The sequence below is a fragment of the Myxine glutinosa genome, chromosome 6 (assembly GCF_964187855.1).
Source record: "Myxine glutinosa chromosome 6, kmMyxGlut1.1, whole genome shotgun sequence".
In the NCBI taxonomy this organism is placed as follows: domain Eukaryota; kingdom Metazoa; phylum Chordata; class Myxini; order Myxiniformes; family Myxinidae; genus Myxine; species Myxine glutinosa.
In genome coordinates this window covers 144,750,332-144,767,081 of record NC_136266.1, presented here as the reverse complement: position 1 = coordinate 144,767,081, position 16,750 = coordinate 144,750,332, and the positions used below count along the sequence as shown (strand labels likewise).

The 16,750-nt window shown below is 42.3% G+C and overlaps 1 protein-coding gene across 5 annotated transcripts in view; it reads left to right on the top strand.

Moving 5' to 3' along the window:
* Positions 1–15,152, top strand: part of LOC137430403 (uncharacterized) — a 71,566-nt gene extending 56,414 nt beyond the window's left edge. For all 5 annotated transcript variants that reach the window (XM_068121254.2, XM_078780647.1, XM_068121253.2 and 2 more), the window contains one exon: positions 14,812–15,152. In XM_068121254.2, coding sequence (XP_067977355.2) covers positions 14,812–14,878 — 67 coding nt within the window. In that variant the 3' untranslated portion in view covers positions 14,879–15,152. The remainder of the gene's footprint in view (positions 1–14,811) is intronic.
* The last annotated feature ends 1,598 nt before the right edge of the window (positions 15,153–16,750 follow it).

Sequence of the window (16,750 nt, the reverse complement as noted above, 5' to 3'; positions counted from 1 at the left end):
GGGTGCCCGTTCCTTGCCAAAAAAAAAAAAAAAAAAAAATTGTGTAGGGGTGTGTGTGTGTAAACATCCTAGGGCGTGCCCGTACGTGGGTGCAAAAAAACATGCGTGCAAACAACAACAACAAAAAAAAACTTTGAAACCACGTGGCAGTAACGACCACAGAACCCCCCCCCCCCCCTCTATTTACATGAATGGTTTGGTCCATTCGCAACGACCACAGAACCCCCCCCCCTCTATTTACATGCAATGGTTTGGTCCATTCGCAACGCCAAAGCGAACGGCGAACGGCTAAATCGCCATAGCTCGGTAAGTACTTGTCCGATTAATTTCAAACCTTGCACTGCACTCTCTCCACCTCACCCCCAGGAATACCTCTGGCTACGGCTTCCCCTTCGCTCCCACCTCTTGTTCATATGTGTGTTGTACCGTCCACCAAACAACAATGACTCCATCTACATCTCACTGTCTGATAATATGGACCAACTTCTATCTACCCATCCCAACTCTCTCTTCCTCATATGTGGTGATTTCAACTGTCATCATGCCAGTTGGCTGGGTGTGGGTACCTCTCTCACCAGCCATGGCTCCTCAGCAAAGGACTTCTGCGACTCACTGGGACTGACACAATCTGTCAATTTCCCGACCCGGATCTCAGTCAACGGAACATCTTCTCTTCTGGACTTGGTTATGACTAACTTCCCTGAAAATGTCTGCTGCTCTTCTTCTGCTCCGATCGGATCATCTGATCATGTCCTTGTTAAAGTGGACATCTCTCTGACCATCCTCAGGGAGCCTGCTCAGCGTCGACGAGTCTGGCATTTCACTCAGGCCAACTGGCACGGTCTTCAAGCAGCCATCAATCATCTGGACTGGTCTCCCATCTCTACCACCTCTGACATCAACTCATCCTGGGAATTCTTCCAAAGTAAATTGCTCTCTCTCATGCACAGATTTATCCCATCTCGTCTTCAGTTGTCATACCCTTCCTCCCGTCCATGGTACACGGAATCTTGTGGTGAGGCTGTTGCCCAGAAACAACTTGCCTTCGTCTCCTGGAAAGCAAATCCAACGGAAGGAAATCTCATTTCCTTTCACAAAGCCCGAAACAAGTGTGTGTCCACCCTCAGGAGAGCCAGGAAACAATATCTCTCCGTTCTCAAGACCGAACTCTCTTATCTGTCTCCCTCTTCCAAATCCTGGTGGCGTCTGGTCAAATCCGTTTCTGGTGTTTGTTCCCCCTCCATCCCCTCCCTTACCTCAAACGGCTACACAGCTGACTCCGCACGTGAAAAAGCTGAATGCCTCAACTCTGTGTTTGCCTCTAAATCTTGTGTCCCAAACCCATCCATCTCTGTACCCACCATACCCAGTCGTACCCTGCTGCTCCTGGACTCCGTGTCCTTTCCTCCTGACAAGGTGGAAAAGTTTCTGTCAACCCTCGACTCTGATTCTGCAACTGGACCCGACGGCATCAGCCCACGGGTCCTAAAATCCTGCTCTGCTGCTCTATCTCACCCTCTCTCTGTTCTCTTCACCCTCTCTTTTGCTCAAGGTCAACTGCCATCTGCTTGGAAATCAGCCAACATCACCGCTTTGCACAAAAAAGGTGCAAAAACAGATCCTAGCAACTACAGACCAATCAGCCTTCTCCCAATTATCAGCAAAGTCATGGAATCCATCATTGCTTCTGATATGAAATCTTTCCTCTTCTCCAATGGCTTGATCTCTGATCATCAATTTGGTTTCAGACCAGGTCACTCTACTCTGGACATGCTGCTTCTGCTGTCTCAACAATGGATGGAGGTCCTCAATGCCAAACAGGAAATTAGAGCTGTCTCCCTCGACATATCACGTGCCTTCGACACGGTCTGGCACCCCGCTCTGCTCACCAAACTCTCCTCCTTTGGTATCCATGGAAATCTCCACGCATGGCTGGCGGACTTCCTCTCTAGTCGTCGTCAACGTGTGGCCCTGAATGGTTTTCTCTCATCTCCTCTTCCTGTTCAGGCTGGAGTTCCCCAAGGCAGTGTTCTGGGCCCCGTGCTTTTTCTGGTCTTCATCAATGATCTCTCTGACTCTCTCGAAAATCCTCTCTATCTCTTTGCTGATGACTCCACTCTCTGCCGCTCCATTCCTCTTCCCTCAGATCGGCAGTCTGCTGCCTCCTCACTCTCTGAAGACCTGGACAAAATCACAGACTGGTCAAACAAGTGGAACATGTCTTTCAATCCTGACAAATCTCACACTCTTACTATGTCTCTCCGAAAAGATCGACTGGACAACCCTCCCATCTACTTTCTCAACAATCCTCTCCAAGAAGTTCTGTCGCTCAAGATTTTGGGTCTCACTATCTGCCATGATCTTTCTTGGGAAAACCACATTTCCAAGCTGGCCTCCAAAGCCAGTCGCCGACTGGGCATCCTCCGTCGTGCGAAGTCCTTCCTCGGCACACCTGAGCTCCTCACCACATACAAGGCTTTCATCCGCAGCTCAATGGAATACTGTTCTCCCCTATGGGCCGGTGCTCCTGCCTCACACCTAGCTCGGCTTCACGCTGTTGAAACCAAAGCTTTCAGAATTATTGGAATCTCCCGCGATGAAGCTATCTCTGAGGGCCTTTCACTCACTCACCGCAGGCAGGTAGGTGGTCTTTCTGTCTTCTACCGACTCCTCTCCGGCCTTGCACCCCCAGCTCTCTCTGTGCTCTGTCCCCCAAATATTCCTACAGGTCGCACAAGATCTGCCAGCAACCCTCTGATGGTTAAACTGCCGAAATCTCGGCTCTCCGCTCACCTTCACTCTTTCATTCCTCTTTTCTCCCGCCTCTGGAACAAACTCCCTCACTCCCTTCAATCCCACTCCTCCCTCCAGGTCTTTAAAACAGCTGTTCACCACCATCTCTTATCTTCCCCCATCCAAAACCTTGATCTTTTCTACCCCCGCTAATTCACCCCAGATCCACCTTGTTTGAAATTCCAACTTCTTTCCTGGAAGTCCTGGCAGTGTCCATATGTTTTATACCTCTCCCACTGCCCCCTTCCCACGCCCCCCCCCCCCCAAAGCCCTCGCCCTCTCTCAGATCTCTCGATGTCTCCATGTCTCTCGGTCCCTGCTCTCAAATGTTGTGTTTGTGTCCTTCCCCCTCTCTCCCCATCTTGTCTACCGCTCCCTATGTTATATGTTTTATGTGTCGGTTTGTCTTTCTGTGTGTTCATGTGATTAATGTTCGCTCTTTCACGAGCCTCGATATTGTATACAAAAAAAAAAAAAAAAAAAAAAAACCTTGAAAAGGCACATCCTCGGGTCCCCAGCAATATACCTGGCAAGTTGCAAGTATATCGGACCCGTGGTTGTCGAGAAACAGCGGTCACAGACAAACAAACAAACGTACAAACGTACAAACAAACACACAGAGATTACTGGAATTATAGATAGATGATTTGTGTTGGTATATCAGTGAATGTACTCCTAATCTTAAAACGGAAGAGATGTTAAATAAAAGACTTAACTCAAAGACCCCGCTAAATGTATCATCTATCTATAATTCCAGTAATCTCTGTGTGTATGTGTGTGTGTCTGTGTGTGTGTGTGTGTGTGTGTGTGTGTGTGTGTGTGTGTGTGTGTGTTTGTCTGTGACCGCTGTTTCTCGACAACCACGGGTCCGATCTAATTGAAACTTGCCAGATATATTGCTGGGGACCTGAGGATGTGCCTTTTCAAGGTTTGAAATTAATCGGACAAGTGGTTCCCAAGGTCTGGTCACCGTACTCGCAAGCCGTTCGCTTTGGCTTTGCGAATGGACCAAACCATTTCATGTAAATAGAGGGGGGGGTTCTGTGGTCGTTGCGAATGGACCAAACCATTTCATGTAAATAGAGGGGGGGCTTCTGTGGTCGTTACTGCCACGTGGTTTCAAAGTTGCCAATGGACCAAACCATTTCATGTAAATAGAGGGGGGGGGGGGGGGTTCTGTGGTCGTTACTGCCACGTGGTTTCAAAGTTTTTTTTTGTTGTTGTTGTTTGCACGCATGTTTTTTTGCACGCACGTACGGGCAAGCACGTACGTGCGGTCACGCCCTAGTACCTTAAAAGAAGATGTCAACACGTTAAACTGGAACACACTACCTACACTTGGAATTTAGGTGTTCTTCAAAGAAAGCCACGATACCTCTGGCTCATTTTTTAAAAACCAGATGGAGAGGACGGTACTAATAAGAATAATGCGCTGTGTGATAATGCTAAGGTGAAACAACTTCGGGTTTCTCTTGATGGAACATTTTATCCGCGAGATAGATTGGAAATTGATTGGGAAAAAAATGATAATGCGGAAGCCTACAAGTCTTACCAAAAGGTGTGTGAAAGTAATGGTAATAATAACCCTATTTTGGATATGGTTGCGTTTCAAAAACTTAAAACAATCTACACAATTGACCTGAGTTCTCAAAAAGAAACCATAAAGTCTAATAGAGTGGACACTTCTCTATACATTGAAAGAGGGGAGAGTGAAGAGGTTAATACATATTGTTTGCTTTTGGAAGAAACAGAATTACAGATTAATACAGATAATGGTGTTATGATTAATATCACATAGGTTTTTTCTCATAAATAAATGGTAGGGGTATATGTTAATCAAATCAATCTTAATAAATTAACATCTTGTATTCAAAATCAAAAGCCTTGTATTATTAACGTTAATACAATTCAAAGAAAAGGAGCTGTACGAATTGATGTTTTACTCACACACACACAAGTAAAAACACTAAATGATACTGGTTCACTTAAAATTAAAATGACAAAACCTATGTCAAAGAAATATTCAATAGACGAGTCAAGAGGAGGATTTCTCCCGTTTCTAATTCCTTTATTTGCTGGTTTAAGTGCGGCGGGAGCATTGACTGGTGGTATTTCAGCAGCGGTAAAAACTGCTAACGAAAGGAAGGCACAACTAAAAGGTCAAAAAGAATTGGAAAGACATAACAAGGAGTTGGAGAAACAAATTAGTGGAAGTGGTGTAATTGTAGATTTTGCTCAAAAACTTGAAAGTCTACCTGATAAAGCTAGATTGTTGGTTGGAGATATGCTTTCCTCTATCGCTCAAGCGGGTGTTAAACTAACTAAACTTGGTAATGGATTGTATCTTTCTCATAAATTAATGGATAAATGGTTTAAACAATTTGGAAAGAATACAACGTCAAATATAGAACTAGCTTAGTATTGTAAAACACAAAAAATTGATAATGTGGTTATTTGTATGAGAGATGAATTAATACATATAAATAAGAATACAAATAATATTATTATGAATTTAGACACACAGAATGGTTCTCATTGGGTTTGTATTCATAATAGTCAGGATAAATATTATTTTGATAGTTATGGTATGCCACCACCTGTTGAAGTAATACAATTCTTACAGAATGGTGTTTATCAAACATTTCAAGTTCAAGAAATTAATTCTAAATGTTGTGGTCAATTATGTTTATATGTATTATTTCAACTCAACAATAATGAAAATTTTTATGATATCATTTTAAATCTAATATAAATGACTTATGTTGGAAAAGATGGTTCTATCTTTGGAGAATCCTCTCAGGATATTGATTTATCAAATTATTATACAAAGGCACAGGCTGAACGACAAAAATATAGTATAGGTAAAAATATTAATATGAAGAATACTTATACATTAATCAATTATCCAAACCCTACAGATGCGAATGACTCAATTAGATTCAGTGATTTATCACAATATATATATTTAAAGAAAACAGCACATTTTGTTGAACAAGTAAAATTTACAACCACAACACCTGGTTATACTGACCATACACCTTTCCTCATTGAATTTAACTACCTGCTTACAATTGAATTTAAAAAAGAAGGACATATAGTTAATATGCGAATTAACAAATGGGGGTATGATATGCCTGATTTAGGGTATAATTGGTATTTTTCAATAAACTTAGAAGACCTACATGATTTGAATCAGTCTCGTAAAGAAGAATATTATCCGCTTGGCGAGGATAAGGATTTATGTGGAAGTACAATTAGTAAACAACAAATACATGATTTTAAGAAAAGAAAAATATATGATAGTATAGCGATGGTTAGCATGACAAAGAAGAAAGGTAATGAGATAAGGATAGAAAGCCGAGGAATACAAACCGATTTGGTAGTGGGAAGATGGGGTGGTATTACCTGTCATAATATTAATCTCACATATATTTCTGATACATAAATGGCAGGAAGAAGAATACAAGAAAATTATAATTTTTGTATTCAAGGATACCTACAAGAAAAGGGTGCTCGGTATTACATACCTTATGATTTGGAGCATATACATGGGAATTTTGTCATAAAAAACTGGCTTTATACTGATATTGCTAAACCCACAAATAGAGACTTGTTTAAAATATTAAATAAAAATGAACTTCTCAAAGTTATGAAATATAAAACTCTTTTAGAAATCATCAACAAATCTTATTGGCATCCTATTATGAGAAAAATAATTATAGATACAAGAATATCTCAAAATCCAGATGAGTATAATGTATAATATTCTTTGGGGCTCAAACTCAAGGGTAGCAAGGGATGAGGAAGGAGTTGAAGAAGAGAAGGAGGAAAGAGAAAAAGGAGAAGGAGGAAAGGGAGAAAAAGGAGAAGGAGGAAAGGGAGGAGAAGGAGAAGGAGGAAAAGGAGAAGGAGGAGAGAGAGAAAAAGGGGAGGGAGGAAAGGGAGAAAAGAGAGAAGGAAGAGAGGGAGAAAAAGGAGAAGGAGGAGAGGGAGAAAAAGGAGAAGGAGGAGAGGGAGAAAAAGGAGAAGGAGGAGAGGGAGGAAAGGGAGCAAAGAGAGAGGGAGGAAAAATATAAAAATATGGAAATCAGTGAGATTCGTAAAAGATTGAGTGTATTACAGCAAATAAATCAATCTCAACGCACCGAAGAGGAAAATAAAGAATTAACGACTCTTACTAAGATAATGATTTTAAAAATGGTTGAGATGAGTTCAGCGAGGAGATTTACATGAAGAAGACAAAGGTCATATAGTTGATGATGTTGGTGTTATTGACTTTAGTTGGTTTTTATTTGTAAATAAATGGAGGAGAGAGTGAAGGCATTCCTAAGGATTCTTTATGTTTTAAAAATTAAGATAGAAATGTATATGTTGAAAACCAAAAAGGTTTTGATACTCTGTCGGACTTTTTCTGATAAATAAATATGAGTTATTGTCTCAAATGTAAAAAGAAAACTAAATCTGAAAATATCTCTTTTGTTAAAGCTAAAAATAATAGAGTTTATCAAAAAGGAATATGTCAAGTGTGTGGCTCTAAAAAGTGCCAATTCATCTCTCCTAAAAGTGGAGGAGACATACAAAAGTTTCTGTCAGGAAGTAAATTTAAAACAACTGGAATTCCTGGGGAACTACATCTACCTGGATATTCTTTCTGTGGTCCTGGAACAAACCTGGATAAAAGATTAGATGAGGCTGACAATCCTAAACCTTGGTCCAAGCCTATAAATAGGGTTTGTGAAGTGTGTATGAAGCATGATATTGCTTATGGGAATACCACTACATTGGATGAAAAACATGAAGCAGACAGAGAAATGTTGTATAATTTGTCCTCGATACAAAATCCTGCATTGAGAGAGAAAGTTGATAAGTTTATTGTGAAAAAAATGATGTGTTAAATTGAAACTTGGTCTTGGTTATTCCCCAAAAAACTATTAAACTCCAATGATGTTATCAAGACTGAGGAGCTTTTGGCTAATGAATTACATAAACCTATAATCACAAAGTTTAAAAGAAGGAAAGTTTATTCTAAATACACTGACCACATATGGTCCGCTGATTTAATCGAACTAAATAATGATAAGGGATACAGGTATGCTTTAACCGTTATTGATTTGAGGAGTAGATTTGCCTGGGTTGTTCCTTTGAAAAACAAGAGAGGTGATACTTTAATGTTAGCCTTTAAGCTAATATTTGATAGGGATAAAAGGAAACCAAAGAAGTTATGGACTGAAAGGGAACAGAGTTCTAAAACAAAATATTTATGAAATTTCTAAAGGGGGAGGGTATTAAATTATACAGCACCTTTAATGAAGGAAAAGCAGTTGTTATTGAGCGTTTTAATCGTACTTTGAAAGAGAGACTATATAAAAAATTCACACAACTCGGTTCTCAAAAATGGGTGTATTTAATTCAGGATATTGTAGATAATTACAATAATACAGTTCATTCATCAACAAAATCAAAACCATCGGAAACATTTACAAAATTAGAATATGAAAAGGAGATTAATTTGAGAAAGCCCAAGTTTAAAGTTGGTGATATTGTAAGAATATACAAATGGAAAAGTCATTTTGAGAAAGGTTATACACAAAAATGGACTCGTGAATTATTTAAAATCATTGATGTAATGGATACAGTCCCTTGGACCTACAAATTATATGATTTAAATGGAGAAGAAATCTTGGGTTCATTTTACTCGCAAGAATTACAAACAACACAAGTAAGCAGATAATACCCTTGAAATAATAAATAAATAAATAAAATGTAATGGGGATACGTTCTTGAGATCTGTGAACCCCAAACACAGAATCCCTCAACTTTTCAGTTGGGGCTTAACTTTTGTGTGTGTGTGTATGTGTGAGTGAGTCATAATAATATACAAACCCTAACCCAACCCCATCCCTAACCCAACCCCATCCCTAACCCAACCCCATCCCTAACCCAACCCCATCCCTAACCCAACCCCATCCCTAACCCAACCCCATCCCTAACCCAACCCCATCCCTAACCCAACCCCATCCCTAACCCAACCCCATCCCCAACCCCAACCCAACCCCATCCCCAACCCCATCCCCAACCCAACCCCATCCCTAACCCAACCCCATCCCTAACCCAACCCCATCCCTAACCCAACCCCATCCCTCACCCAACCCATCCCTAACCCTCACATTCAAAATCCCACCCTAACCCAACCCCATCCCTAACCCAACCCCAACCCTAACCCTCACATTCAAAATCCCACCCTAACCCTGACATAATCTTTTTTTTCTTTCTTTTTTAAATACGTATTTCATTTATATTTTTTTCACTTCTCCCAATTCTGTCTTTCAAGGCTTTCAACTTTGAAGAAGAAGAAATGGGAAGAAAGAATTTTCCAGCATTTTCTTCCTCGAACTTTCTTGATATTGCTTAAATCAAGCGTCATTAAACAAAGAACATTGTTCATTGCTTTAGCATGCAAAGAGTCTCCAAGATGGACCCCACAGGTAGAGTCTCCAAAATAAAACCAACTTTCCAAGTTCCCAAGGTATAACCACATTCCTGTTGAGCCTCCAAGATAGGTATCACATTCCGAGTCATCAAAACAAAACCCCCATTCCGAGTCTCCAAAAATATAACCATCTTTCCAAGTCTCCAAGGTAGAACCACAATTTTCAGAAATATTGGGGTTTTCCGTGATAAGTCTCACATAGTATAACTGCGGACCATCAGGGAAAACTCTCCTTGCCCAATTTTTTAGGGTTTCTGTGATGTGTCTCACATAGTATAACTGCGGACCATCAGGGAGAATTCCCGTTTCCCAATTTTTTAGGGTTTCTATGATGTGTCTCACATAGTATAACTGCGGACCATCAGGGAGAACTCTCCTTGCCCAATTTTTTAGGGTTTCTGTGATGTGTCTCACATAGTATAACTGCGGACCATCAGGGAGAATTCCCGTTTCCCAATTTTTTAGGGTTTCTATGATGTGTCTCACATAGTATAACTGCGGACCATCAGGGAGAATTCCCGTTTCCCAATTTTTTAGGGTTTCTATGATGTGTCTCACATAGTATAACTGCGGACCATCAGGGAGAATTCCCCTTTCCCAATTTTCAGAAATTTGTGGGTCTCCAATGTATGACTTGTATTCTGGCTCATCAAGGTAGAACTTGTTCAGTGGGTTTTGTTTTGATAACTCACAACAAGTCTCATCATGGTAAAACTGTTTTTCAGGATTTTGTGGATCTCCAAGGTATAACTCTTTGGCTGGGTCATCAAGGTAGAACTCGTTCTGGGGGTCTTGGTTGTTCAAAATGTCTTCAAACCAAAAAATAACTTCATCCCAAGTTGTGTTAAAAGCAGAATTTTCATTTCGTATCTCAGATACAATTTCCTGTGAAAGAAAATAACAATGTATTAATTTAATACAATATTTTTATTTGTATAAATCAAGCTCTATGAATATTAAAATAAACTTTGTGAACTCTTACATGAGTCTCATCTAAAAAAAAAAAAATAAAAAAAAAAAAATAATAATAATAATAATTAAATAAATAAATAAATAAACAAACTTACCTCCATTGATAAGAGGTTCGAGTCCAGTTCATCAATTTGAAGGTTGAGTTCTACACAGGTAGTAGGACTCCAAGGAAGAGCAAAGTTATCCCATTCCATTTCGGCATAGTAGTCCATTCTCAAGTGAAGCAGAAAGCGCGTTTGAAAAAGCCTGTGTGGTAGGTGCCTTTTATAAGGACTGGGTGCGTCATTTCCTGTGGAAATTCCCTGGGCATGTCTTAACTGAAAATGATGTGATGGAAATTCCCTGAAAATGATGTAGTCTTAACTGAAAATGATACAATGGCAGAGTTTATAAAGTGGGTGGGGCTTAGAAAAAAGGGGCGGGGCTTAACAAAAAGTGGGCGGGGCTTAGTAAAAAGTGGGCATGGGTTAACAAAAAGTGGGCGGGGCTTACCAAAAAGTGGGCGGGGCTTACCAAAAAGTGGACGGAGCTTAACAAAAAGTGGGCAGAGCCTACCAAAAAGTGTGTGGCACAGGAGGTGCTCAGACAAGGACATTGAGGGAGGTTTATCATTTTATTTTAGCTCAGTTAAATTATCTTGATAAAGAACCAAACTCAAACATATACTTTGTTAATATATTAGATGGTGAAGAGAGTTGTTGGAGAATTAAATTATTTCCTACGCATAAACAAATATTTGTAGGATCATTGTTTGAGTGGTCTACTCGATGATCTGCCAGATGATATGTATAAGGCTCAGTGTCAATAGTAGAAGAAGGATCATAGGTCCATAAGGTTAGAAGGATCATAGGTCCTCAAGGGGGGTGAAAGGGAGCAAATATTCGTAGGATCATTGTTTGAGTGGTCTACTAAACAACAATGATCATTGATAGGAAGAGTAAAAGGCCCATAAGACCATGGGGGGAAGGAATAGAGGTGTTAAGGGGAAATGAAGAAAAGTGATGGTGAGGGGAAAATTTACATGTAAGTGAATGGAGACTTGGGGCTGTCCCAGGAACAACATTTATCAGCTACTCATGTCTCATTGCCTGTAATGTACCAGTATATATCCCAGAGAGGAATGATTCTTCCTGCCGCCCTGTGGGGAATGGGTGTACCAGTGTTATAAAAACAACAACAACAACAACAACATGCATTTTAAGGCCATTTTCCGTGCTAGAGCGGGGGTTAGCCTTGCGGTCCCCATGACAATCTTCTCCATTTTGCCCTATTTTCTGCATCTCTCCTTGTTAACCCCCTTGCCCGCATTTCTTCTTCCACCATCTTTGGCCAAGTCTTTCTCGGTCTTCCCCGTCCTCTACTTCCTTCTACATTCATTTCCATCACTCTTCTCAACCAGTCACTTTCATCCTTCCTCAACACATGACCAAACCATCTCAACCTGTTCCTCTTCACAGCATCAATCACAGGCTCTATTCCCATCATCTTTCGCAATTCATCATTTGTCTTCCTCTCTCTCAACGATACTCCACACATCCACCGAACCATTCGCATTTCCACCTTTTCCAGCCTTCGTTGCTGCTCTTCGTTCATTACCCATGTCTCGCTCCTATAAATCATAACACTTCTCACACATGCAGCATACACCTTTCCCTTCAGCTTCAACGACACTCCCCTCCTCATCAGCACGCCACTCAGTTCCCGAAACTTCTTCCATGCACATCTCACTCTAGCAACTGTTGCCGAGTCTGATCCACCTTCTCCATTCAGCATGTCTCCGAGGTAGCAAGATGTTTTCACACCTTCCAGCTTCACGCCGTCTCTAAGATCCAACTCAACATTTCCTCCATCTGCAGCTCCCTCTGTGCACACCTTACATTTGAATGTAGCTGCCACACTGGTTAATGACCCTCTCAGACCACTACATTTTTGAGGAACCCACTCAGCGCACATTGTACATTGAATGGAGTTCACTCCGACACCCTTCCTGCACACACAGCACATGGCCACTTCCCAGTTCTTTCCACCTCACCACATGCTTTAGCACTTGCCATCACCTTCGACTTTCCGATATTCACCTTCAGACCTTTTGTCTCCATATTCCTTCCACTTGTTCATCTTTTCCTTCAGTCCATCCATATTTTCCGCAATCAACACCACATCATCTGCACACAACAACTCCCACGGTAAACCCTCCTTTACGTTCTGAGCCAGCACCTCCATCACAGCTACAAATAGTAGTGGACTTAGTACCGACCCCTGATGCACTCCCACCTTCACCTCAAACTCACCACTGTTCCCGTCCTTCGTCCTTACAGCTGTGCGCGCTCTTTTGTACATTGCCTTCACTGCTCTGATCAACCATTCCTCCACTCCTAACTTCCTCAATGCCCATGTCAATACTTCGCGTGGAACCCTATCGAATGCTTTCTCCAGATCAACAAGTGTTAGGCCTCGGTCACCCGTTGGTGAAGTGATGTGAGTTGACAAAGTGGAAGACAAGGCGGCCATCTTGGATTTTGACTTGGCGACCCAATTTTCAATAGCGTTCTTCCTTATACCTAGATACACCCACACACCAGATTAGAAGTTGGTACTTCTCTTATTTTTCAACATATTCCGCTCACAAGTTTCAGACATACATGGCGGTGGCCATCTTGGATTTTGACGTGGCGGCCCAATTTTCAATAGTGTTCTTCCTTATGCCTAGATATACGAACAGCCTGATGTTGGCTTAACGGTTAGGGTGCCGGTTTGGGATCCTAGAATCCTGGCTTAGAATCCTGGGTATCTGCTTTGCAATCCTGAATATCGCTCTCTGACCCTCTTCCGAATCCAAGCGTTCTCCGAACATTTTCCTACATGCCTCTTGCGCCTTTGCTACCTCTTTCTTTGCAGCCTTCTTGGCTGCCTTATAACTTTCATGCTCTGCTTTTTCTGCTCCCGTACCCTTCACCTTCTGCCACTCCTTGAACTTCTTCCTCTTCTCGTCAATCCTCTTTCCAACTTCATCATCCCACCACCATGTTTCCGAGTGCCTCGGTGGTCCTTTTGTCCATCCACATACCTCACCAAAGGCTCCCAACAGACTATCTTTCATTGACATCCAACCACTTTCAAGCTCAACCACATTATCCTCTACCCTACTCAGCCTCTCTTTTAATGCCTCCCTTACTGTCACCTCTTTCAACCTCCACACCTTCATTCTCGGTTGGTACTTCACCCGCCGAGCTCTCCTCGCACCTTTCACCCTTATGTCGCAGACAACCAAGTGGTGCTGTGAAACAGCCTCCTCTCCTGGGATCACCTTTGTGTCCCGGAGGTGCCCCCTATCTCGCCTACGCACCATCAGGTAGTCAACGGTTGTCGTCGACCCACCTGACGTGTATGTAACAAGCTTATTATCCTCTTTCTGGAACTGACTATTACAAATCAACAAATCAGCAAACTCCAAAATCCTTTCACCTTCTCCATTTCTCACACCATATCCGTAACCCCCATGAACTCCGTCAAAACCATCCATACTCCTTCCCACATGTCCATTTAGGTCTCCTCCTACCACAACAACTTCCTCATCTTTCACGTTTTCCATCAGCTTCTCGATCGCACACCAGAACCTGTCCTTCTCTTCATCGCTCCGACCAACCTGCGGAGCATATCCCGAGATGACGTTCACCAAGAGCTTTCCAATTATCATTTTCACCATCATCAACCTATCACTCACTCTAGTCACACTCACCACACTGTCTAAAACTCCTCAGAAAACAGGACACCAACACCATTCACGCCCTCCGGGCACCCTTGCCACACAAACTTGTATTTCTGTCCCTGCCTCCCCTTCACTATTCTCACACCACTTCCCTTCCATCTCGTCTCTTGCACACAACATATGTCCACTCTTCTTCTGACCAATACTTCCACCACTTCTCCTGATCTCCCTGTCATTGTCCCTACATTCCATGTCCCAAACCTCAGAAACCGATCTCCACTTCGGGCTGTACCCTGCTCATATGTAGTTGTAATTGTCATGGTTCTCGTTTTGAGGCAATGTTTTTATAGCCGGATGCCCTTCCTGACGCCAACCCTCTTAGTCGCCTCTTACGACACGCAGGGATACGGTGTACCTATTCTAAACCAGGGTACACACCAGGAAATAAATAGCACCCCAGATGGGACGTTATAAAACGTTATGTTACGATGGGACATAAAACGATGTGACGTTAGTGTTATGAAATCGATCATTTTACTTTCATCCACAGGACAGCGTACTCCGCAATGCACTTCCTTCTGCTGACATTGATAACCGAACTTTTAATCCCAGGAATTTCAGATGTGGGGGAAAATGAATGATAATATGTACAAAAACTTAATTTGATTGAATCCCCTTACCCATGAGCATCCACCTGTGTTTGTTTTAAGCTGTGTAGGAAAGCCCCGTTGTGGACCTCAATGGGAACATTTTACTCTGCTCCGATAGATGGCAAGAGGGTCACGTTTCCACCTTGCTGCCTTTTTCTTTTTCTCAACTGTGCCTCTCCTTTCTCCCTTTTATTCAGGTCCATGAGACCGATGTACTACACAGACTGGGATGCTCCAGCAGATGGCGACATCTATTTTAGTTGAACATAGTGCAGTTGAACATAGTGCATTTTTTTTTTTTTCATAGTGCAGTGCTTGTTTTATTTTCTCTTTTTTTTTCCTCATCCCTCATCTTTAATGTTTCGTTTAATGAGAATTTACTTTTAAATGTTTTCTTTAATATCATTTTGAAAACGGATTGCTAAAAAAACGTTTCATCTTGGCCGAATTATGATGCAGATTGTGTTTCCTTTTTGTTGTGATCTGAGTAGAGATGGTTTCAAGCTTGACTTTCGGCAATAAATTTGTGAGCTCTTCATTGGTTGTCTATTTTACCTCACCTGGAACGTAGTTCTGGGGAGCTTATGGGATGGTGCGTCGTCGGTCCATGAACACTTGCAACTTCTCCGAAACTACTGATGGGATTGTGACCAAACTTGGCTAAAATGATACTTGGTATGTTGCAACTCAAGTTTGTTCATGGCTTTAAAAAGTCGGAATCTGAGGGGGTCAAAGTGGGTCCAGGTTGGACACACCAAAATAGGTATTTACTTTCCTCTCTGAAACTACACACACAATTTCAATGAAACTTGACCACAACCTTCTTCACCAGTGATGCACCAAAGTTTGTTCATGACATAAAAAGAACAGGTATATTAATTGAAAGAAGCAATGTTCATGGGAAGGGAAAACAAGAAGCAATGTACAAAAATTAATGTGCCAACACTATACAATCGATCGGGTGCGTGTGTGCATGTGCGCGCAGGGGTCCGTCCGTGTTTATCCTGGTCCTCCATAACTCCAAAACCATGAAGCCCTGAAACTGCATGTATACTAAGGGAACGCCAAGGTCGTGCGTGGATGAAGACAAGTGTTTGGTAAATTTAAACACCCCTTTTGAAGATGATTAACAGGAGTGCTCATCATCATTCCCTTAAACTTAAAGGGATGACCCGGTGGTGGCTTGACCCGTTGATGGCTCCCCCAGTTAGGTTCCCATGCAGTGTTGACCTGGTGGTGGCAACCTCAGTTCGGTTCCCATACAGGATTGACCCAGTGGTTGTTCCCCCAGTTGGGTTCCCATACAGGGTTGACCCAGTGGTGGTTCCCCCAGTTGGGATCCCAAACAGGGTTGACCCGGTAGTGGCTCCCCCAGTTAGGTTCCCATACAGGGTTGACCTGGTAGTGGCTCCCCCAGTTCGGTTCCCATGCAGGGTTGATCCAGTGGTGGCTCCCCCAGTTAGGTTCCCAAACAGGGTTGACCCGGTGGTGGCTCCCCCAGTTGGGTTCCAGGGTTGACCCTGGACCTACTGAAGCACCAGAAGACCTCAGGCAATGGGAATGGTATTCCTCGGACGTCTTCCCATCAGTAGTTGAGCCGGCGATAGGTGAATGCCCTCCAAAGGTGTTGTCCGATAATCCAGCAAGGCCAGGTGCTCGTCTGTACATTTTCGCCAGTCGCTTAACAGTTTGTACAGCCCTCCCTACTTCTCCATTTGAACGTGGATATCTGGTACTAGACGTTCTAAGAATGATTATGTCATCTTTGCAGAATTTTCTCGCAAGTTGCGAGTTGCACATAGTCCCATTATCACTCCGTACAGTCCCTGGTAGACCATGTCGACTGAACTGTGCTTTCAGTCACTCAAGAGTTGTACTACAGCGGAAATCCTTCACTTCATCCACCTCAATGAATCTGGAGTAATAGTCAACCGTTATCAGGTATGTCTTAGCATCAAACTAGAACAGAGCTGTCCCAATTTCACTCCAAGGTAGATCTGGTGTCGGAGTCTGTTTCAGGGGCTCAGCAGGCAAGCGATTTTGATAGTCTGCATACTTGGAACAGTTCTGTTTGCTCTATGTCCGCATTCATGGAGGGCCAGTACAGAACCTCCCAAGCTCGTTGCTTGCACTTGA